Genomic DNA, 24,403 nt, shown 5'->3' with positions numbered 1-24,403 from the left:
CTCCGAAATCTCGCATAGTGAACAGCGCATCGCCTTAGCGAACAACTTTGTTCTGAGAGCGAGTCATTTTGTTCTGCAGTCTCCAAAAATACATTAAAGCAAAACATGTAGGCCTGGGGCCATCTTTGTCATGCCAGGGTTATTCTCTTATTACTAAATCGAGTGGGCTGGGGCTTCACCGGATGTGGCCGCATAAAAGGACAAGCGCAGACAGCTAAAAAAAAGGATGCATGATCCAGCCCTTACAAATGACTCAGTGGAAGCTTGAACTGCTATGGTCTGAGCCGAATTGTTTGGTCTGGAGATGCAAAAACAATGGTCACTTGAAAGGTTCTTTTAAATACGTCCATCAGCGTCGGCAACACACCCACAGCTACTATTCCCTTCTACAAATAACTCAGACTCGCCTCCTAACCAGGGTCAGCAAAGTCAGTTACACATTAGGAATTAGTAAAACTACTTATTCAAGCACCTCAGACGGGGGAAAGAAGCGCTACAAAAACTAAGTTGTTTTCCTAACTTTTCAGGGACAAACAGATCTATCCACATGGCCTCAATAGAAAAAGTTGCATCATTTAACCTCGGACTTCAGTGCATGCATACAGGGCATTGGCTAGTTCCACCCAGATCAAGGAGGGCAGCCCCCCCCCCCCCCCCCCCCCCCACATCATAAGGAGGTCTGCTTTGTGTAAATGTACTTTGTGGATCTCCAGCAAATATGGCACAGCATTGTCCCTCATGACCCGTGGTTCTTAACCTCATGTCTGCTACAACTGCTTAGGGGGTGTCTGCGACCAAAAATTAAAGATTAATAAAGTATTGAAAGGAAAAGCCTCTTTCCAAAGTTTTGGGCTGATGCTGCTGGTTTTTTGACTCCGCGAATAGAGAGGCCTGCTAACCAGCCAGACCTCCGTGCCAGTTTTCTGACCCCCCCCCCCCCCCCCCCCCAAAGTACATGTCAGATTGATTTACACCCAATTGGTACCACTTTACTTACTGATTATAAATCCCTAGTATATGGTGACCGAGGTATCCAGGGCCTGTAATCTAAAGTGTCACACAAAGGCCGCAGCACCTACTGTGCCACCCTGGATGTGATAAAGTGCAAACGTGCCTCCCGGCCTGCCACTGCAGACTGACAAAACAGTTTTAAGCTGCTAACTGAACTTTGCCATTTTAAACTAATGGCAAAGTCCAAACCTCCCTCATCGAAATAAGTAAGTTACCTTTACAACAGGCCTATTGAGTGCTAACACAGGGTGTTGCAAGTTAAAGATAGCTCGTGTATTTTTAGGTCTTAACAGTAAAAACGCCAAATTGTCATTTTTACTGCGGAAACATTAGTAGCCCCATTGATGAGTACATGGTAACACATGGACGACTCAACTGTGCTAGCTTCTGAATGGGACTACTAAAGTCGATGCTTCAAGGTATCAAAATGGTCAGTAAATTAAACCAGACTTGATGTCGAAGTCTAATGTAACTTTTTGAGAAATGCAACTTATAGAAAAATACCACATTTTTGCCCAGGTCTTCCTCTGGCCACTCGCAGATCTTGGCCACAAGACAGCCTTCTACACTCTGGGAACAAGTGTGAATGACTCCAAGGAGTACAAACAATAGAGGCCTGTCTTGGAAGAGACATCACCTCTCCCTTGCCGGAAGCCACACAGGGTGTGCACCCATAAGGAGAGCTTCAAAGCGGAAGACACCTTTGAAGGGCAAATGGTGAACACAGAAAAGTGGCGGTTCTTTTGTGGAGGTACATGAGTTGGCATCAGGGGACAGAGAAGGGAAACCAGCAGACAAACATTTTTTTCCAAGCATGTAGCTCTACGGTAGCCACACCTAAGGTGGGCCACCAAGTACCACACACGAGAGAGGGGTCCTGATATGTTGAAAGTGGGCAGGGTAGTGCACACTGGGATAGCTAGATGCTACACTTCACAGGAAGTGGTCACCAGGAAGGGAGAGTGAGTCGCCCATTGGCCAGGAACCCCCCCCCCCCCCATCCTCCCCAGGGCACTTTCTGGGCGTAAATGGCACACCTAGCATCAAGACCTCAGATCACATCTTGACTGGAGAGAGGACCGAAGACAGACTGCCATGCTGATCCCTGGCAACGACAGGCTGCACTGAAGACTGGACTGCTCTTTCGGATTCTTGGGCTAGCAAAGAATGGACTATGCTGGTGTCTGGCTCATGGAAAAGTCACTTTCAAGACCCAGACAGCAGAAGAACTCCAAGAGTTAATTGGCTAACAATTTTACAGCAACAGGGTCACAAAATCTGAAGAAGCCCGTTATGGCCACTCAGTAGCCACAATCTCCTGATCGCCACTGACCGCTGTGAGAAGTTGGCCTGGTATATGCTGTCCACTACTTATAGTGGGCAACCTGTACCAGTCCAAACAACCCTTATTGATGATAGGTTTAAAGACAACCTTTATTGAAAGCTATCCTAGTGGTAGCTATGGAGAGCAGTCTTCAGGCTAAGTCTTGAAGGAGTGTAAAGCAGCTTGGTTTACCAGATTTTAACCTCTTGAATCACTAAATGAAAGGGGGAACCACACAAGGTATATATAAAATATATGTATTTATTTCTAAACACTCACTACTAATCTCTTTATGAGATTAGAGTCCAAGATAAACAATAATACAGTTCTAAAAATGACAGTTAATATACCATGGGCCCTAGGGGTGGACCAAACCATATATTAAGAAAGTGGTATAAGAACCACGACTTGACTAGACCATGCCTAGAGCACGTAGAATCACTGGGACCCCAAAGAACCACCCAAGGTAGTGACACAGGAGACCCACGGGGGGTGCATGCAGTGTGAGAACACAGGCGCGAGCCCCATACTATTCTATGGGAAAGTTGCGGTTGGAATTTTATAAGTTAAGGACACTTAGGAGAGGGCTTTGAGCAAACCCCTTTAGACTTACGGGGTTCTGGGGTTCTAGGGTCAGCACCCATGGGAGCACCGGAGTACTTGAGTTACCTCACCCAGGGAAGCCAGGTGCAGTGGTGTCAAATGGGGTCAGGAATAGTCGTTGATTTCAAAAGCGATCTGCTGCAAAGTGCTACTGCCGGGAAGAAGAAAAGTGTCCAGTGTGATCCAAGTCTGGATCGAAGATCAGAAGAACCTGAAAGCAGAGGGGACAGAGTCTGGATCACTTGCCAGTGACCAGGGGCACGATAGATGAATGCCCAGCGATGTCGGGTGATTCAGGTGCGAAGAGGTGAAGCTGGACTTGGCAGCCACGAGGACCAGGAGGAGTCGACGATGACCAGTAGCTGGATTCGAGCTGTCCCACAAAGGACGTTGAGTGCTGCGGTGTCAGTGCCCGCATTGGCCCCAACAAGCCTTGGCAACAGTAACCCACGCAGGAAGAGAAAAGATACTTCGGTGCAGACCAGCAAGGTCCTGGGGACTCTCCAAGCGATGGAGAGTCAGGACACATCTGGAGCAACTAGGTAAGCCCAATTAGAAGTAAAGTTGCTTTGACAGGGACCCACCAGTCAACGGACTAGGGACCTTGAGAGAAAACACAAAGGGCCAGCTCACAGAACACTTGTGTAGTGTAGGTGGGCAATCTTCGGTGCAAATGCTGCTCGGGGTCAGGGCTACAAGTAACCCAAAGCTCAGCTGCAGGAGTCGTTGGAAAGCTAATGCTTCTGCAAAGTGACACGGTGTTGAGGGGTTTGGGTTGCACAGTCACCACGAGGGATATGGGCCTCAGACTTTCTGTGGGCACTGATCGACCTCTAAGACAATGGAAACCCACCTCCTGTGTTGCAAAATTCTTCGGAGTCCGGCGGGAGCTTCGGAGAGGCAAACTGGTCAGATGCATCTTTGGTGCCTGCCTTGCAGGGGAGTAACGCCTTTACTCCAAGGGAGATTCTTCAGTCATCTAATTCAATGTAGATCGTCGAAGTTCCAGGATTCAGTATCAGAGTTTCGTCCAGGTGTAATCTAAAGTCCTGTAGCCAGGGATTCCTTTCTTATACCCAAGGAAGGGGTGGGCCAAATTCTAGGGACCCACCTATGGGAGGGTCAGGAAAGCGGGGTGGCTACACCCATTTCCGTTGTCCAGTTTCGCACCAGAATAATTTAACAAATAATGGGGTAACCCAGTATCCCTCAGAACCTGGGCAGTACGTTTATAAGGTAAACAATGGTTCCGTTGGGTGAAAGAATTACTTTACATGTTAGGCATAGTCAAGCGTTATTCAAGAAATGTACAGTATTCTACTGTAAGCAACACGCAAGACAGGTCATTATGCAAATTCTTTATATATAAATTTCGTCATTCATATATGTATGCAATGATATTTATGGCAGGCCGTCAAGCAATAGTGTGATGATACAAGTGACACAGTGAAAAAGTGCTCGGTGACAGTGTGCGTGATATATACAGTTGTTTAAAATCGAAAATATTCGAAAGTGGCCAGAAGGTTCTATAGTAACGCTGCGTAATGGAAGAGTTCCTTTTTGGCGCAGATCCTATGTAAAGGTCCACAAAATAGTCGACGTTTCAACCCTAATACTGCACTCTTGAAAGGTCAGTGCGGGTCTTCATCAGGACTTGGAAAGAGGGTGACGGCCTGTTAGTGACAAAAGGGACTCGGTCAGGTGTGTTGACATGAGTAAAGGGACAAAAGATACTAAGGGTGGCAGAAGACTCACCTTAGTTAGAGAGAAAATCAATTCTATTCAGTGTGTGGATGATCACCGGATGGGGTCCACCTTGTAGGCGAGGGGCCTGTAGATAATTAATTCAGGGTAAATATGATTCAACCCAGACAAAGAGGTGATCGATGATCAACGTTACAGGGGAGAGACTAACTTGCTCACCTATGTTGATACAATGGTCCCGTGGTATTCAGGGCTTCACAGCAGTAAAAATCGCATCTAGAAAACAAACATTAATGTGTTTGAGTAAAGGCTACTGTAAATCGACCGCTCACCGGAACGATTAATTACAGAGTTGGCGCTCACCTATATTGATGCGCAGTGCTGTCAAAAATCCAAGCGATTCTAATCCCTTAGTGTGGGTGATGTTGGCTCTTCAAACGAAGTTTAACTGTAAAAAAGCCAAAATCAGGTTTAGCATTTAAAAGCAAGAAACCCAATTAAGAATGTTTGGACTCAAAAATGTGTGTGGGTCGCTCGGGGATTCTAAATTACCTCCTTCGGAAGGACGGACGGCAGGCCTGGGGGTCCTGGCTCATCTGATTGAATCGGCAGTGACGTCCGAAGTGAGTCTGCATAAAAAGCCGAGAGCAACGTGCGCGTGTACGCCAAACTTGGTTGGTTGCTAAGCAACGTATTGAGCTGGCGCCAACGAACGTGACTAATCATCATAGGTTACCATAGTAACGAAGTAAACAATTACGTCAGATGCGAAAACTACGTGGAGATTCAAGCACCAAATGACGTGCCACGAGTGACGCGTGGCGCGAGCGCCAACCAGGTGACTAGTCATCCTATGTTGCTAAGGTAGTGAAGTAACCAGTTATGTAGCGAAATCGAATATCCCCAGCGCGGGAACCTGTTACAGTGAGCGCTCCATAACTCGTAAGTACGGTGCCAAACGGGCACCTGATACACAATCGGCATGAGATTAAGATCTCTAATCATGGTTTACAATGTGTTCCGGTAGCTAAGATACCAATAATTATGGCTACATTGCACAGGTTCACAACAATAATTCATATAACATCAAACCATCATATTCATTAGAAAATTTAGGTAGTGAAAATTCATACAGAATCGAAAGATTGTTCTGTGTTAATCAAAGGTTCAAGTATGTTATAAAAGGCACAAGTGCATACTCAATGTTTGTTTATATTATTGATGTTATATGGTCAGAATACTACACAGGGTCTATCTGGGGAGGGTTACAGTAGGCCCATTTGTTTCGAGATCTCCTCCATCTCGTTCAACCCATTTTGGACCGAGTCAAGTAAATGGATCCATCTACACTCCTTGTAGTTAAGTACCCTCACAATCGACCCTCCTCTGCTATTTGGGATGATTTTTTCCAGTACCCACCATGTGATTTTGTTGGGAGAGTGATTGTGTGATGCATAATGGTCAACCATAGGGGCTCCGTGTACTTTGCATCTTATCCTACTCATGTGCTGCAAAATTCTGACCTTCACTTTCTGAGTAGTTTGTCCGACATATGTGAGTCCACAGGGACACTGGATAGCATATATAACATTCATGCTATTGCAGTTAGTAAACTGGGAAAGTTTGAATGTTCTACCAGTATGCATGAATGTGGTTCCTTCATAGCATAAGTCACATGCCTTGCATTGACCACATTTGTGGTGTCCAGATACAGGTGCCAAACCCAGGAGATCCCTGAGGTCAGGTTGTTTGGGTGTGTCCAGGTATGCATGAACCACCGAATCCTTAATGTTCTTGCCTCTTTTGAAAGCGAATGTGGGATCCTGCGATATCTGTAGTTCGCTCGCGACTAGGTTCCAGTATTTTTTGACGACTTTCTTTATTTCATTACTTTTGCTGTTGAATGTAGTCACACAGACTATCTTGTCTGTATCCAGTTGTTTTTGGTTGATCTCCAACAATTGTTCCCGGGGGCAATACCATGCCCGTTTCTTTGCCCGCTTGAGTAGGCCTGTAGGGTAACCTCTCTCTCCGAGTCTAGAAATTAATATTTCAGATTCCCTGAAGTAGTCTGTCCTTCTTGTGCAGTTCCTCCTCAGTCTGAGGAATTGGCCATACGGAAGGTTGTCTCGTAGACTGCGTGGGTGATGTGACTGGTATTTTAGTAATGAGTTGACATGCAACAACGAAGCAATTGATTTTCTGGACCTAACATTCCGTTCACAAGATAATCTGCTTTACTGTGATTTGTATCGCAAACCCATGGAAAGGAACTCATTACTAAAATACCAGTCACATCACCCACGCAGTCTACGATACAACCTTCCGTATGGCCAATTCCTCAGACTGAGGAGGAACTGCACAAGAAGGACAGACTACTTCAGGGAATCTGAAATATTAATTTCTAGACTCAGAGAGAGAGGTTACCCTACAGGCCTACTCAAGCGGGCAAAGAAACGGGCATGGTATTGCCCCCGGGAACAATTGTTGGAGATCAACCAAAAACAACTGGATACAGACAAGATAGTCTGTGTGACTACATTCAACAGCAAAAGTAATGAAATAAAGAAAGTCGTCAAAAAATACTGGAACCTAGTCGCGAGCGAACTACAGATATCGCAGGATCCCACATTCGCTTTCAAAAGAGGCAAGAACATTAAGGATTCGGTGGTTCATGCATACCTGGACACACCCAAACAACCCGACCTCAGGGATCTCCTGGGTTTGGCACCTGTATCTGGACACCACAAATGTGGTCAATGCAAGGCATGTGACTTATGCTATGAAGGAACCACATTCATGCATACTGGTAGAACATTCAAACTTTCCCAGTTTACTAACTGCAATAGCATGAATGTTATATATGCTATCCAATGTCCCTGTGGACTCACATATGTCGGACAAACTACTCAGAAAGTGAAGGTCAGAATTTTGCAGCACATGAGTAGGATAAGATGCAAAGTACACGGAGCCCCTATGGTTGACCATTATGCATCACACAATCACTCTCCCAACAACATCACATGGTGGGTACTGGAAAAAATCATCCCAAATAGCAGAGGAGGGTCGATTGTGAGGGTACTTAACTACAAGGAGTGTAGATGGATCCATTTACTTGACTCGGTCCAAAATGGGTTGAACGAGATGGAGGAGATCTCGAAACAAATGGGCCTACTGTAACCCTCCCCAGATAGACCCTGTGTAGTATTCTGACCATATAACATCAATAATATAAACAAACATTGAGTATGCACTTGTGCCTTTTATAACATACTTGAACCTTTGATTAACACAGAACAATCTTTCGATTCTGTATGAATTTGCACTACCTAAATTTTCTAATGAATATGATGGTTTGATGTTATATGAATTATTGTTGTGAACCTGTGCAATGTAGCCATAATTATTGGTATCTTGGCTACCGGAACACATTGTAAACCATGATTAGAGATCTTAATCTCATGCCGATTGTGTTATCAGGTGCCCGTTTGGCACCGTACTTACGGGTTATGGAGCGCTCACTGTAACAGGTTCCCGCGCTGGGGATATTCGATTTCGCTACATAACTGGTTACTTCACTACCTTAGCAACATAGGATGACTAGTCACCTGGTTGGCGCTCGCGCCACGCGTCACTCGTGGCACGTCATTTGGTGCTTGAATCTCCACGTAGTTTTCGCATCTGACGTAATGGTTTACTTCGTTACTATGGTAACCTATGATGATTAGTCACGTTCGTTGGCGCCAGCTCAATACGTTGCTTAGCAACCAACCAAGTTTGGCGTACACGCGCACGTTGCTCTCGGCTTTTTATGCAGACTCACTTCGGACGTCACTGCCGATTCAATCAGATGAGCCAGGACCCCCAGGCCTGCCGTCCGTCCTTCCGAAGGAGGTAATTTAGAATCCCCGAGCGACCCACACACATTTTTGAGTCCAAACATTCTTAATTGGGTTTCTTGCTTTTAAATGCTAAACCTGATTTTGGCTTTTTTACAGTTAAACTTCGTTTGAAGAGCCAACATCACCCACACTAAGGGATTAGAATCGCTTGGATTTTTGACAGCACTGCGCATCAATATAGGTGAGCGCCAACTCTGTAATTAATCGTTCCGGTGAGCGGTCGATTTACAGTAGCCTTTACTCAAACACATTAATTTTTGTTCTCTAGATGCGATTTTTACTGCTGTGAAGCCCTGAATACCACGGGACCATTGTATCAACATAGGTGAGCAAGTTAGTCTCTCCCCTGTAACGTTGATCATCGATCACCTCTTTGTCTGGGTTGAATCATATTTACCCTGAATTAATTATCTACAGGCCCCTCGCCTACAAGGTGGACCCCATCCGGTGATCGTCCACACACTGAATAGAATTGATTTTCTCTCTAACTAAGGTGAGTCTTCTGCCACCCTTAGCATCTTTTGTCCCTTTACTCATGTCAACACACCTGACCGAGTCCCTTTTGTCACTAACAGGCCGTCACCCTCTTTCCAAGTCCTGATGAAGACCCGCACTGACCTTTCAAGAGTGCAGTATTAGGGTTGAAACGTCGACTATTTTGTGGACCTTTACATAGGATCTGCGCCAAAAAGGAACTCTTCCATTACGCAGCGTTACTATAGAACCTTCTGGCCACTTTCGAATATTTTCGATTTTAAACAACTGTATATATCACGCACACTGTCACCGAGCACTTTTTCACTGTGTCACTTGTATCATCACACTATTGCTTGACGGCCTGCCATAAATATCATTGCATACATATATGAATGACGAAATTTATATATAAAGAATTTGCATAATGAACTGTCTTGTGTGTTGCTTACAGTAGAATACTGTACATTTCTTGAATAACGCTTGACTATGCCTAACATGTAAAGTAATTCTTTCACCCAACGGAACCACAGTTTCGCACCAGAGCAGGGGCTGGCAGCCCCTGCAACCGATTTGAGTTTGACTATGCACAGGGACACCAAATGTGCCCCCAGTGCTGACTTCAAAGCACTCTTGGGAGTGCACCCACCCAGGCCCAATACACTAAAGCCTGTCTGGGAGGTGGGGACACCTCCCTGTGACAGGAAACCTATTGTCCATGCCTCCCCTGTCGAAGTCCAGCAGCAGGAGGGCAGACTCGTGTCTGTGGCTTGCAGCATTCATTTTGTGATGCCAGGGCTCTGTTAGCTGGTACTGGGTATACCGGTGCCATCATGTCTCTCCCTCTAGAAGGATGGGATCATACTCCCACACCAGTTACAGGTGTGGGGGTATGATTCCAAGGTGTTGGACACCAAACATGACATGTTTCCGTGCAGCCATCCCAAAGTTAGCATTTACAGTTTGGTTATAATGCACTGAAGATTATATGGTTTGGCTGCATCACAAACAAGCCCGGAATAAAAGGTTCAGAAGGCTGCAGAGGGGCTCTGCTCATACATGGGCACACTCACATAAAACCCAGCACCCTGCATTCAGGATTGATAAGGCCTGACATAGGGGTAACTGATAGGTTTATATGTGCAGTGATATGGAGAGATATAGTGAACCTATATTGCAGTAAGGGGTGCATGCACCACCTTACCCAGGCTGCAGTCCTGTGGTATCATTTTGAATGGCTTGTCAGGAGTGGCATAATACAGGCTTCAGCCCCTGGTAGGCCTCTGGGGTACCTATGCCCTGGGTACATAGTATACCGTATACTAGGGACTTATAAGGGTACACCAGAATCCAATCTGGCGTGTACCTAAAGTACTGGTAATCCATTTAGAGAGGCAGCAGCTAGGCTGGGGTCCTGGTTAGCAGGGCCCCAGCCAGACTAAATGCGAAAAACAGTGAAACATCAGCAAAAAGTGGGGGTAACTATAAGAAGCAGATCCTACTCTCCTACAACCGCCAAAGTAAAAACCAGACTGGATGACCAAGTCCCCATGCTCAAAAGATATTCTAAGACTGATGAACATGCGAGTGTCATAAAAGCATAGTTTGGCCACCCAAGACAGACACTAGCCTTCAAAAAACCTGCTAGCTTCACTGTGGCTGAAGACCAGTTGAAAGAGGAGCAACTGGACCATTGCTGGACTAAAGAGGACTTTGAGGGACATAGACCCTAGTGGTAGAAATCACCCCACCTGGACTGAGGCGTAGCCCCAAGAAACACTCCGTCTACTGCACAGAATCTTCCAGATCCTGCGTCCCTTGCATCAGGACCACTAAATTGAAGTCTAAGGCAGTGTGCCATAGAGTCAGGAACAGGACTTCAATCTGCTTAGGCACCTAGGTAACTGTCAATCTACTCCTCATTGGTCTCCCTGACCTTCATCCCGTCAGATGTGGTCCCACAAAGAAGGCCATAGTAGCCAAACAAAACCAAAATGTTTTACAAAGTTTCAAAAGTTTGTGATTACTGGTTCATGTTTGCTATAGAGTGAAAAAGCAGAGATTAACTTTTTACTTAATCTGTATCTCTATAACCCTACAGTAGATTGGGTTAGTTTTAGTGTCTAAAAATTCATTAAAAAAAAAAAAAAATTAAAAAAAAAAAATCTATATTTATAAAATTGCCGTCAGATTTCTTTAGTGTTGCATGACTTTATAACATGGTTTTGGTACTTTTAAATGATTTACATTTGTCCCTTTGTTTAAGCAGGACTGGTCAAAGTCACAGCCACCCTGGGTGAGCCAAGATATAACAAAATGAGCCTGACTGAACCAAAGTTGGTTTTGCGAGTGCATTCCAGGGCAAGGTTGCATGACCACACCAAGTAATACACCACCATTCCTCACAAGTATAGTACATAAAAAGATCAATCTACGTTTTTTAAGTGTTCTGTAAATGTGAAGGAAATTTGACATTGGAAGCCAAAAATTAAGTTGGTAACCTTAGCTTGATTCGTGGTAGCAGCTCAATTAGAGGAAACAGTAGTATGGGCAACTGGCGGCCTCAATTAAAGCACTAGCATGCACCAATAAGACAGCAGACGTTAGGTACAGAAATATAAAAAGCCGACAAAGCAATGTTATAGAGCCCTTTGTCTTTTATAATTGAATCCAAATTTTGAAATGCTCCAACCTTCCCAATAGATTAAATTTTTGAACATCTTCCGTTGGTGTACTAAAGAAAATATTTCATAACATTTATTTAATTACATCGGTTTCTCTAGTTTGGTGAATTGATATGATGTTCAAATTGTAGAAATAGCCAAGTTGAGGTCTTCGTTGTCCAAAAGCAATTCATTCAACGGGATCCCTAGAAGTCAAAAGGTTAAGAACCGCTGCTCTAGACCCTACATTTGACAGAGAAAGCCAGTGAGGGGGACAGCAACAGGCTTGGCATGTCCTCCTGATCCTATTCTTTGCACTAATAAACAGGGGTAAATGCATTTCTTCAAACTTCTTTTTCCAGAGCAGAACCTTGTTTTCAAACCTTTCAAGGGAAGTAGGACTTTTGAGACTAAGGAGTCCAGAATCGTATATGTGAATGATACCTTCCCTTGAGGCCCTTCTGGGCTTGCTTGCGGGGAAGATTCTGAAATCCACTCTAGTTTTTGCTGAAAGTAACTGTCATGTGGTGTTACTGCATTGATATGTATTGAGAGACACTGTATATGTACTTGGCTGATTTTACATTAATTATAGCGCTTAGTTTCAACTGACTGTTTTCTAGCCAGAACCCTGGGTCAGTTGTAAGGACAATGGTCATTGATATTTTGCCTTTATGCCTGCATTTTTGCATTAAACGCTAGTTGGAGTTTTATTTTTAACAATCACACAGATTGAACCAAAATGCAATCAATGGTGCAAACTGACTTGCGTGACAAGAGTATATAACCCAAGTTAAACTAAGGTATCTAAGAAATGCAAACATCTTATACCCATTTTGTTGTGATCCTGTCCAGCTTTCAGAGCCCTTCTTTATGCACATCTACTCAAACATCGAGGTATGGGATGCTTTGTCATTTATCCAGAAGCCCCTGGTATAAACTTCTTGTTGTCCAGGGGTACAAGTCTGTAGCCTCATGCATTTTGCTCAGTGTGTTGCTGTTTTGGGTTGTCATAAGATTGCCCTGAAACTCGGCATGGTCACTTTTTTTTTTTTAAACAGATTAAAAGATAAATTTCAAACAAGTTAATAAACTATATGCAAATGAACAAAAGCATAATACAAGAATGGGAATTTAAGGAGCTACCAGAAAGGCACACGTTTTTGTTTTTTGCCGACCATCCACAGGTGCAACGCTTTGGGAGAGATAACCAGAGATCCTTAATGTACTTCTTCTGAGCCAATGACTGTAAAATAAAGGTTCTAACAAAACAAACAACCACTTGATGTTCCTTAGATCTTAATGCACCATAAATTTCAGTGGTCTTTTAAGGAATTACATCTCATAAGAGCTAGCTCGTGTAATATAGTGCACAACTTTTTACCTCCTGAAAAGGCACGGTTGGAAGGAGTTTAAAGCAGAATATGAACCATCAGCGAAGCTTACAAGTTGGGTTTTTTTATTTTTTTATTACAGCATGTACCATAAAAAGAAAAGAAAAGGAGACATGATGCTGTCTAAATGTGCCCGCCGAATGCTTGCAATAAAATGTGAAACTGAACAAACATTCACTGAAGTGGCCGTTTTTCTAATGATTTTGTAAAGAGAAACCATTCTGTTATGTCCTGGACTGGAGCATAATATTTGAGAAGACCAAAGAAAAAAAAAAAAAAAAAAAGATTTAAACCAGCCACTCAAATAGCATGCAGCTAAAATGCTGGAACGCCACACGTTTTGTAAAGGTAAGCTTAGATGAGTATTGGTAAAGCCAATAGGTTTTGCCAGAGTGGATCTTTATGGAGAAGTGTAGAGAGTCGTGGAGGGACGTAGAGAAGAGTGGAGTTGAGTGGAGTGGTGTTGAGTGTTATGGAGGAAGTAGAGTGTCAGACTGGTGTTGAGCAGGGTGAAGTGACGGAGGGTGCTGAGTGGAGTACAGTGGTGTAGAGTGATGCACAGCCGAGTAGATTGTGGTAGAGCGAACTGGCATAGAGTGGAGTAGTGTAGAAGAGTAGAGTGGAGTAGTGTTGTAAAGTAGCGTAGAGTAGAGTGTGATTGAGTGTCAGTGGAGAGGCGTAGAGTAAAGCAGTGTGTTGTAGAGTCGATTAAAGTGGTGTAGAAGTAGTTGTGTAGAGGGTCATAGAGGAGATTAGTGTTGTAGAGTGGCATAGAGCGTCAGAGTGGAGTGTTATAGTAGACTAGAGTGAAGTAGCGTAAAGTACAGTGGTGAAGCGTAGATTGACATACAGTGCATTGGCATAGTGTAGAGTGGTGCAGACTAGATTGCAGTGGTGTAGACTGCAATGGCACAGAATGTAGAGGCGCAGAGTGCAGCGGCGTACTGTAGATGGTTTCAGAGTAAAAATGTGCTTCATTTGTGCTTTCCATATAGTGAATTATCTGAACAGTTCATTACCAGACATTTGTGTTGTCTTGTGCTAGGAAAAGAAAGAAAAGAAAAAAAAAGAAACACACACACACACACACAATTGTAACAGAAACCATCGTACAGCACAACTAAAGTAGCCAGCATAATTGTCACAAACCTTCTCACTTTGAAGTCAGGGAAAGAAAAGTAAACACCAAGCTCCAGGGAAGAAGACAGAGCTTGTCATTTGACCTCAGTCTTTAAATGCACAGCAAATGTGACAAGATTAGAACAAGATTTAAAGGCCTGTTTACAGACATTCAGTACTGGTGGAAAAATACAGTAAGAAGGGTTTGGGCAAGGAAAGGATGAAATCAAGCTGGGCAGCCTAAAAACAAATACAGTCAGCAAACAAATGTGAGGAATGCATTCCCAGGAAAGCTTTCTGAATCCGCCCCCCCCCCCTCAAAAAAAGAAGTAGTTCTCAAACATGACAGCTGCACTCACTGGTAGGCTTCGGAAAAAAATAAAAAATTAAAAAAAAACACCCCACTCCACACACACGCGACCTAAAAAACGGCACCCGAAGTGCAGGAAATTAGGATAGTGGTTATTTAAAGATAAGAAACCTATAATGCACATTTTGGATCAGCTTTGCCAATGTAAACAAAAACCAATTTGTCAGTGGATGTGAACAATGCACACATGCTTTGTGTCACTCAAATTAAAGGGAGCCAATAGGTAAAGTGGAATGGTCCTTGCCACACACTGTATACCAGGGTGGGTAGAAGCCAAATTTGAACAACAGTTAAAAGAACAGTAGATTAAGCCTGCTCACCAAAAACTCTATGCAAGCGTGTTATGCATTTTTTTTTTTTTAACAATAGTCTAATGCCAGACCTAAAAATCGGTTTTACAAGAGAGTTTAGGGTGAAATGCATAGACTGAGTGCAGTGTATTTGTATACGTCGCCGTTATATGCCCCAACCAGAACCATCTGAAACATCCTTTGACCATTTACAGTTCTGGAGATACTGAGATTGAAAGATCACAGGTCTCCACTTGCTAGGGGCAACCAAATGGACTTATGGATTCCCTAGGTCACAAAGCTTGCCCTCTCACCCAGAAATTTCAACTCTAATAAGCTGTTGAGTGTGGGGCCTCTGGATGTGCCAATCCATTTTCAATACATGTCGTCTTCAGCCTCTAAAAGCCCTCCATGCCAGCCCCCTTCCTGCTACTCCAGTTGAAACATCCGACGTTGGATACCATTGTGAAATATAACTGGTATCCTCCAGAAGCAGCTCCAGTGTTAATTAGACCTTAGAAAACCATGAAACCTTAAGTTTTCTGGAGGTTAGGGCATATAAGATACTGAAATCCACCAAGTTGTACACACTACTACCAGGGCCAATGACAAACCTTAACAAAGGAAAGAAGTCATAGCATACCTTTGTTGAACATAGAGCCATCATTCAAAAGATATACAGACCAAGTTTTCTAGAAACACAAAAACTCTACCCCACATAATAGCATCATCCATCAAAGCTCCAGTTTCAGGAATTGTAGTGGATATATATATCCCCCCCCCCCCCCACCACCACTGGAAAAAAAAAAAAAAAACACAGGTTACAGGAACGTTACAGTTAGGCTAACATTTCACTTGTACAAAAACCTATGAAAGTCAGCCGTTATAGTTAGCTGAGCCAACTAAAAGTCGCACCCCTGCACTGTTGATAATGTAAAATATTACATCACTCATGACATGATCAGTGACATCACTGATGACATGCACCAACTCCGAGTAATATAACCTTTCAATCAGCCCTCACTTCCATTTAAAAAAAAAAAAAATTGGGATGGATTTGCGGATCCATTGCGAAACCCTCCGAAAAGTTTATAGCACAAAAAGAAATGCTTTTTTGGTCCCTGGGGTTCCTGTGGTACCCCGTGAGCAGGCATAAGGGGACAGGGTGTTTCTATCCTGCTCTCCTTTCTTGTTTAATGTTTTGTACCTTTTTTCTTGTGACTCGGTTCAACCAAGTCACAAGACGGGTGCCAACACTTCCTGGTTTGAAGTGCTGGCAGCCAATCAGATTGCAGGCTCGAGATCAGAAGGGTTTGCAGATCTACCACGTACCCACTTGTATACGAGACATTTTTAAAATTTCTCAGGAACTACTGAACAGGTTTACACCATTCAACAAAAAGAGTGCTTTCTGAACCAAGAGCTACCTTTTTGCCAAATTTGGTGTAATTCCGTTCAGCAGTTCGGGCTGTAGCTGTGTCTAAAGTTTCCAATGAAAGTTAACATGGAAAAAATTAGTTTTGGGACCCCATTTTTCTTGGGCCTCGCTTGATGAGTCACACCAAAACTTTCAACAGCAGCTGACCGCCCCATTAGTTTTGAAAATGTCACAAAGATTCATCAAACGATGCAAGAGATATTGGCAAATCAAAAAACACTTATGGAAACTAGGTCCTAACTATAACTACCTACTGGCGACTGCCAGTAGGAGATGATATAGATTATATATATACACATACATACATACACATACACACACAAACAATAAAGCGGCTTGTCATTGTAACTCTCTGCCCCAGTTTCCTAGTGCCTTTTAATTGGTTGATTGCCCTATATATCCTAGATGTGAATTAAGATCCCTTCTTTTTGACAAGACATTTTCAGGCTAGACTGGAGTTTATGGTGTGTCATTGTGAGTTCCAAACCTACACCAAGTTCACGGAGTTTCTTGGTTATCAAACACGGAACGCAATAGAACTCGCAACCCTGAGATACCAGTGACTTGACTGCACCACCCAGGGATACTGTTGAGTCAAAAACTACGGTTTCTGGATCCAGAGAGTAAAGCACGCATGTGGCCAAGCTTAACAGTACGTGGTTAGAAAGCCTATTCATTGTTAGCAAATGGCTGAAACATTTGTTCTCTTGCTCCACTTAGCTTCCTGAACTTTTCAATGACGAAGGTCAGCCTGCTGCTCGCAATCTGCAAAGGTCAATAGAAACCATGGGATGAATTCCCTAGTTATTTTTAGGTCTCGCCTGAGACAGCGCTTTAGCGAGACTTATAGTAAGCGAGTTTTGGAAGTGCAAACAGTGGCTTTTCAGGCCTCCAAATACAGTGCATGTGCGTCGGCCGGGCGCGCGCACCATTTGGAGGCCTGAAAGCACTCGTTTGCTTTCACTTTCGCGGGCCGCACGGCCCCTTTGATGTGATCGCGATCACTTTCACACACGCACATTGTGTGCTTTACAAGCAGAACAACACAAAGCGCTTCAAAGTAGTTGCGTAGCCATGGCAGACTCGTTGGAGCCGCAGTTAAGTATTTCACACCTTCTCAAAACAGCATGCATATGCTCAGGAGGGTGTATTGTTTCCTGTCGGTGCAGGGCTGCTCTGTGTCAGTCTTATCTTACGGGCATCACTGTAGTAAGCTTATCTTCACAGGTCAGTGCCTGACATTTTTACCAGGCAGCGGCAGGCTCCCTCTGCTCTCGGCACTGGGGCTGAGTGGGAGTGAGAAAGCTGGGGAACAAGGGGTACCGTCATTCCACAAAAGGCCACCTGTCTATTCTTATGATAAAAGTTAGCATCTGCAGGCAGGACTGCACTATCTCATCATCCTTCTTGAGTCAGGGAGGCTGGTCATGTACTCTACTCAATATCATTATTCACAGAAAATCTGCACACGGGCCCGCAGGGTTGCTCTAACTTTCATCAACTTATCATAATTCGGCACCATAATACTGACTACTGACGTTCATCTTCGCACACGAGTCAGTGCATTACAGTTTTACCGGAAGGGCACAGCTTGCTCTCTGCACCGGGGCCCGGCGCGAGGAAGGGGGTAGCGTTATTCCTTAAAAAAACCCTGTCCCTTCCTATAATGAAAGTAACTTACTGCACACAGCGCGGAGCGCACCACGCATTGCAAATATAATTACATCTCTTGCAATGTATAACACAGATACATTTAAGTGTTTTTTTACTGCTGCGTTATATGGCTCGCAATTCACAAAACACTGCGCATTAGTAAGTCACGTGAAAAATATATTGCTAACAATTTTGAATGTACTCTGTTTACAGTGTTGTTCAGATTTCGGTCACGCTTTTAGTATGCTTAAGAACACACTGCGTGCACATTCTAAACACTTTGATGCCATTTCTTTACTCTGTCGAGAAAAAAATATCAGAACTAAAAGTGTATAGGAGGCACAGGGGCTGGCTATCAGCAAATCCTTTCACAGACAGCTACAGCTTCTGTACGTTTTAGAAGGTGTGCGATCCACCAGTGCGGTCTGTAGGGAACAGAAAAGAAAAACAACAAGCATTTGCAATGCAATAGGTCTCGCATTTACGCGAGTTTGTGCTATTGACATTGCAAAAAACAATGCCTTTTATTTTTGTTTTTTTAACATAAATAAAAGGCATTGTCACTTACATTGCCAATTGCTTAAACTCGTGTAAATGCGAGACCTATTGCATTGCAAATGCTTGTTTTATTTGTGTGAAATGCACGACTGGAAGGAAAAAGGGAAAAACAAAAAAGTACAACTAAGAACAATATTTGTGAGAACTTCCATTCACAAAAGAATATGCACACAAACACTCTCCCTGGATCTTTCTAAATACGGCTAAGGGGAGAAGGAACAAGCATTATCAAAGCCAATAGGTTTTACCTATGCAAAAGCTATTGGCTTTATCAATTTTTTACATGTTGCCCAGCAGTTGACCTGCTGTGCAACATGGTTTAAATGTGAAAAATAAATAGAAAAAAAAAAATATATATATATATATATATATATATATATATATATATATATAGTACATATATAAACATGCGCTGTGACAAGGCCAGCATTGACTGCATCATAACGCTTTTTTTTTTTTACACACTTCAAGCCATGTTGCATAGCAGCCCAACAGCTGTACAGCACCATTCACAAAGCCAATTGATTCCACATAGGCAAAACCAAGTGGCTTTCCTAATGCTTATTCTCCTTCCTTTCTGCTATGTGCCGCAGCTACAGTCTCCCCGCATTCCAACAGCCAAAATAAAAATTTTAAACAATAGTAGGAGAGCTTGAGGTGACAGGTCCTTTCTAAAACAGGGATCCAGTTTTCTTTAATTCAGGAGCGTGCCCAAAGAGGTGTATTGTGGGTTTAAGAAAGATGGCTAAGGGGTGAGTGAAGCTGGCGTGCGAGAGTTCTTCCGTGCCCTCTATCCAGTCAGAGGGGTTACTTGGGAATGGGTGGGGGCTTGAAGGTGGTGTGAGAGAGATCCCCCACACCCTTTATCCCATCCAAGGGGACGGAATGACCCATGAGCGAGTTTTAATTCCATACACCCCCCTCACCTCCAGGAAGTAACAGGTGGGCTAGTTTAAGAAGGTTTTTAAAAAGAATGGGTTAAAGAGAAAAGGGAAGAGGTTTGTGCAAAAACGTAAAAAGCAGGGGTGAAGGAGAGGGGCTGCAGAGACATGCACTCAACAAGAGTGCATGCCAAAATGCTTTAAAACGTTCCTGCAGGAACATGCAGAAGGAGGACACTGGCGTAACCAAACTTAAGGCCTCCCTGCAAGGTGTGTCGAAGGGCCCCCTCCAGGCACGATCAGGAGCTTGGCAGCCAGAGTGCTGTGCTGAGGGGGCCTCCTGGAGCTTGGGGGCCCCCGCACTGCAGGGGCCGATGTTACGCCCCCGTCAGAAGCAGTACTTGGTCCAGACTCTACAGCAGGAAAAAGACTTTAAGCCTAGGAGGAAAGCGAAGGCGAGGAGGAAGCGCTGACCAGTAAGGAAACTAGTGAGCAGGAGCCAGCCAATTGTAAGTAAAGCGACAGGGGAGCTAAAATGGTGTTCCGTTATAACACACACACACACTTTTTGCCTGGATTTTTTTTATGCAATTTTGACTGTAGAGTACTGTGTCCCTGTTGTCCAGGTTCCCAGTACGTGTGTTCTTTCCCGAAAACTACCGCAATTGGAATTTCAGGCCCCCTGTAAGTCCCTAGTAAATGGTTGCCGAGTACCTAGGGCATAGGGACTGTAGAGGGTCCCCTAGGGGCGCCTCACCTAGGCCATGCAGACTGCCGTGTGACTTCTGGGTTATTTTATTTTTTACAAATTAAGCACTGATACAGAGCAGACTCCATACCCACTTAAGACGACAGTAACATTGCCTACCAACTCAATTTCACCCCCTACACAATAGTAAATCAGTGTTTGGCTCAAAATACCCTTCTCATTCACCCACCACAAGAAATTGCTCTACAAATTGAGAAATACTCAGACTTGTAAAAACACCTAAATGGCTATGTAACCCAGTCACAACAGTGTCAAATTTGCACTTGCACGTGACTGGTTGAGGAGAGATGCAGGTCCGAGACACCAAGGAGATGTAGAGAGAGTGCTAAAACAAAAACTTAACACCTGGGTCTTTGAATGATACCTGCAGCACAGCGCCTAGATACCTCCCGGGTATTAAGTTGCGCTCTACAAATAACGTTTTATTGAAAGTTGGAAAAAGGGAACTCAAATCAAGCGTTTTTCAAAACAATGTGCAACTGACACCAAGAGAGAAATTCATACGGTTACAACGGCTCACAGGAAGAAACACACCCAATACAAAACGGTATCACAGTGAACCAAAGTACACTCGAACGCAACTCCTACAAATCCCTACACGGCTCTCTCCTCCACTATCTCCCCTATTCTACTGCCCCTCTGAGGCACTAAGAAATATTTTTTAATTGTGGAACATTTGTTCTTCGTTAGCACGTTTGTGGATTTTAATCTACCATCAATTAATATACTTCAGCGTGGGTCTTCTGGTAGTGCGGCAAACGTCTCCAACGCAGACCGGGGCCCCAGTGGCATAACATAAGCCCCGGGAGCAGAGCTCCACGATCCCCCCCCCCCCCCCCACGCTAGATGGTGGCCAGGGCCCCTCCGTGCACTTTACAGCGCCCCCCTCAAGTTTCGTTACGCCGCTGCGGAGCCCGACTCAGTTTTGTGGAAGGGTGTAGTCGGTGTTAGTCAGTTTTAATAAGTTACGTTTTTCTGGCCAATGACAGCTGTGCCAAAGTGCTTACGCATTCCATCGGTTGTACAGGGGCTCTTTTCCCGGTAAAAACACGCATGTAGTAAGCATACTGCTGGTTGCCTTAACAGCCTATTATTGCATTTTGAGGTGCGTGGGTTTGCGTACCGATTTCCGTCTTAATGCGCACTATTATTTTAAGTTAGTTTAGCAAAAATACAGAATAATTATACCGCCGTCTTTCAAGAACTTTAGATACCCGTAGTATAATTTAAATTGCAGAAAGTTTGCTGCCTCGGATCACAAGAATGAAATGGACACGCTTTTAAAGGAAGTGCACCTTCAAGCTACGCTCGTCAAACATGGCAGCAAGTGTTTACATTTGTGGAAAGCAGAAGATAAAGTTGCGAATCACTTCTCATCAGCATCACACACGCCGAGTGACACAGTATCTGAATTCCGAGGTAGCCAAAAAAGTCAATATTCCCTTCTCGCAGCAGAGAGCCATCGACGACACGGTTCTCAAAACTCTTCTACAGACCTGGTGCCCAGCAGACATTCCTGCGTGAACATGCACGAGAAGGGGGAAGAGGTGGGGCAATCCCTTCCTTAAACATACCAACTCCTCCCCCTCTTCAAAAGGTGCCATTGTCGACAAACAAAGAACACAATTGCCTGAACACAGCAGTGATTGCTGATCAACACGTTTCGCAGACACAACAGACCCCCGCTCCAAAGGCCAGCCTTTTGTTCAGTGAAGCTCTGTGTGCACCACCCCCCCCCCCCCCCCCCCCCTCCAGCGGGATCCATCTTGGCGTAAAGGATGTGGTGTTTGTGAAAACTCTCCAGAGCACAGGGAAATGCAGCAGCACTCAGCGGTTTCCAGGGAGCAAATGTACTCTGGACATGCACGCGCCACTCTGGCTTTCTACAGCCCGTTGGAGGGGAAACGAATAATCTCTATCTCGTTTCGTCAGGGGTGGCATTTTGTAGAGGGGGGGGGGGGAGGGAATACAATTAGGTGCCAAAAAGACACACAAAAAACCAACACATCTGGTGCTTGCAGACAGGTAACATTTTCGGGGGGTATAATGAACACAGTTTTGTTGGCATCTTGTAGGAGGATGTTCAAACAGGAAAACACGATTCCATAATTGTGCATACACAACCAGAGACACTGCTCAAACCGTAGCGCATTTAAGAGGCAGTATTGTAAAAAGTACAGGAAGCTGAGCCAATGAAACGAGTAGAAAGCAATGCAGGCAATGAAAGAAAAAAAACTTGTGGTTTTAAAACAGGATTTACGCAAAGTGACCAGAAGGTACCTTCGTGTTTTTTGCACACAGAAGAATTTTTGCTGCTAAATAATTGTTGGTATTACTTTTTTGAATTGGTGCTCGTTGCTCAGTGGTCCACTGTCCGATGTGTGTGTGAACAAGGATTTACGCAAACTGAAGATTGCACAATGAGGACATAATTATTATTATTTTTTTTTTACACAACACAAGAAAGGGCCGCGACAACTTAGAAAATGCCATAAGGACGCTATGCAAACACTCACACCGGAATGGGAACCGACCGCCCCAGGGATGGCTGCTGAGAAGCTGCGGGTCCGGGGAGGGGGGTGGGGATGCTAGTGGCAAGCATCGCTGCCGCTTTTGTTGGTGGGGGCCGAGGCTGCAGCACCCCCCCCCCCCCCTAACAAAAGTGACCCCCTACCCTTCCGGCTCACCAGTAAAACGCCCGGTGCCAGCTACGGCCGGCCCGGCGTGCACTGTAATGCACAAGAAACATTCCTCAGCTAGTGAAGTTTGGTGGGTTTCTCAATACATCCCTATACGTTCGGCAGACGAGACGACCACCCGTCTGAGTTTGGAGGAAACATGTGACTCATTCATTTTTTTAGACAGTTTACTCACAAGTCCAATCGCGCCTCCCCTCCCTCAACAAAACCACAGTGGGTCGGTTCTCTCTACAGCGCAGCAAATAAAATGCGTCCAAGCTCCACTCTTACAAATAAACAAAATCTAATATTAAAAGTGCAGAAGTTGCAGCCTCCAGAGGCAGAGCCAGACAGCCGTGCTGCTTCAGTCCACACCGGCGAAGGAGCACGCAGACTGAAAAGTAAACTTGCAGGATCAGTCGCCATGCTTAAGGTTTTTTTCCCCTCCGCTCCTTTCTCAAGTAGATACCAAAACCAGGCCAGAACTTACCCTCTTTAACTTCCACCCACTCGAGCAAATCTCCGGCCCCCTCAAAGAGCCCGGGGTGGCCGCCTGTGCAAACAACAGACGCACTAATTCGATCATGGTATCATAGCAGCCGGCCACAGATACTACAAGTCAGACGAATGAAAGAAACCCGGATCGGGCGGCGAAAGAAAAGTTTTCACTCACCAATTAAGCCTCCTACCAGAAACGCCAGTACTTGAAAAATGAGCAAAATCACCCCGACGATGCAGAGCTTCTTGGTGCTCATGTTTTCTATGATTGCTCCAGCCATTGTTGCCCCTTAAAATCGCCACACACTGCTTGAAAACAATCCGAAGTGCGATGAAGGCAGAATTCCCCCAGAGCCGCCTCCACCACCACTGCTGCGGTGACTCCTGCAGTCTCTCCAGAGCCGGGCGTGCGGACGGCTCTACCTCGCCTCCAGCTTTAAAGGGGCCGTAGCACCACAGCGGCAGAATCACATGACGCCAGCCCGCTCCCTCGGCGCCCCCCTGGCACTCCGTCCCTCAAGCACAGGCTGGCCATCACGCTCGCACCACCCGGGACGCGTCACTTTAATTCAGCATCTTTTTATCCGAAAAATGAGCGAAAAGAGGCACTCGTTCATTTTTCAGGCAAGCCATTTTTTAATAGAATAACCCCAATTTTCTTGTAATTCTTTCATTTATTTATTTCACTTTTTATTGTACCACATTTAAGAGCATCACGAGCGCTTCACTTAGAAGGTGCTAAAACAGAAGCCTTTTCTGTTATGTCTGTATAGTTTTATGCAGTATATATAGTTAGTAAAGGGAACTATAACTCATGCGACCGCAATCCACTGCTGATGACGTCAGATATTACATCACTGATGACATATGTGTCTTTCTGTAAAATAAATATTTATTAAATATGTATAGCTAAAGGTTAAAGGAAATAAAAATGGGTAAATAAGTGAATAAATACAGTGATGTAATATCTGACGTCATCAGCAGTGGATTGCGGTCGCGTGAGTTATATTTCCCTTTACTAACTATAACGGGGGAATTTCATTGTTTTTTACGAGGGAAATGTCCAGCTAACTA

At 44.4% G+C, this 24,403-nt stretch overlaps 1 protein-coding gene across 3 annotated transcripts in view; it reads right to left on the bottom strand.

The window, feature by feature from the left end:
- The window catches only part of WLS (Wnt ligand secretion mediator), a 271,286-nt gene extending 247,519 nt beyond the window's left edge, over positions 1 to 23,767 (bottom strand). Inside the window, exon 1 of one of the 3 annotated variants that reach the window (XR_014960654.1) lies at positions 23,505 to 23,767. Coding sequence is in view for 1 of the 3 variants with exons in the window: in XM_085602300.1 (XP_085458426.1) it covers positions 23,505 to 23,610 (106 nt within the window). In the remaining 2 variants the exon portion in view is untranslated. The remainder of the gene's footprint in view (positions 1 to 23,504) is intronic. The other 2 variants (XM_085602300.1, XM_085602302.1) reach the window with 2 other exon arrangements.
- Between the last annotated feature and the right edge of the window lie 636 nt (positions 23,768 to 24,403).

Source organism: Triturus cristatus, chromosome 4_2, assembly GCF_964204655.1.
Source record: "Triturus cristatus chromosome 4_2, aTriCri1.1, whole genome shotgun sequence".
NCBI classification, from domain to species: Eukaryota; Metazoa; Chordata; class Amphibia; order Caudata; family Salamandridae; genus Triturus; species Triturus cristatus.
This window is presented reverse-complemented; position numbering and strand designations above follow the sequence as displayed.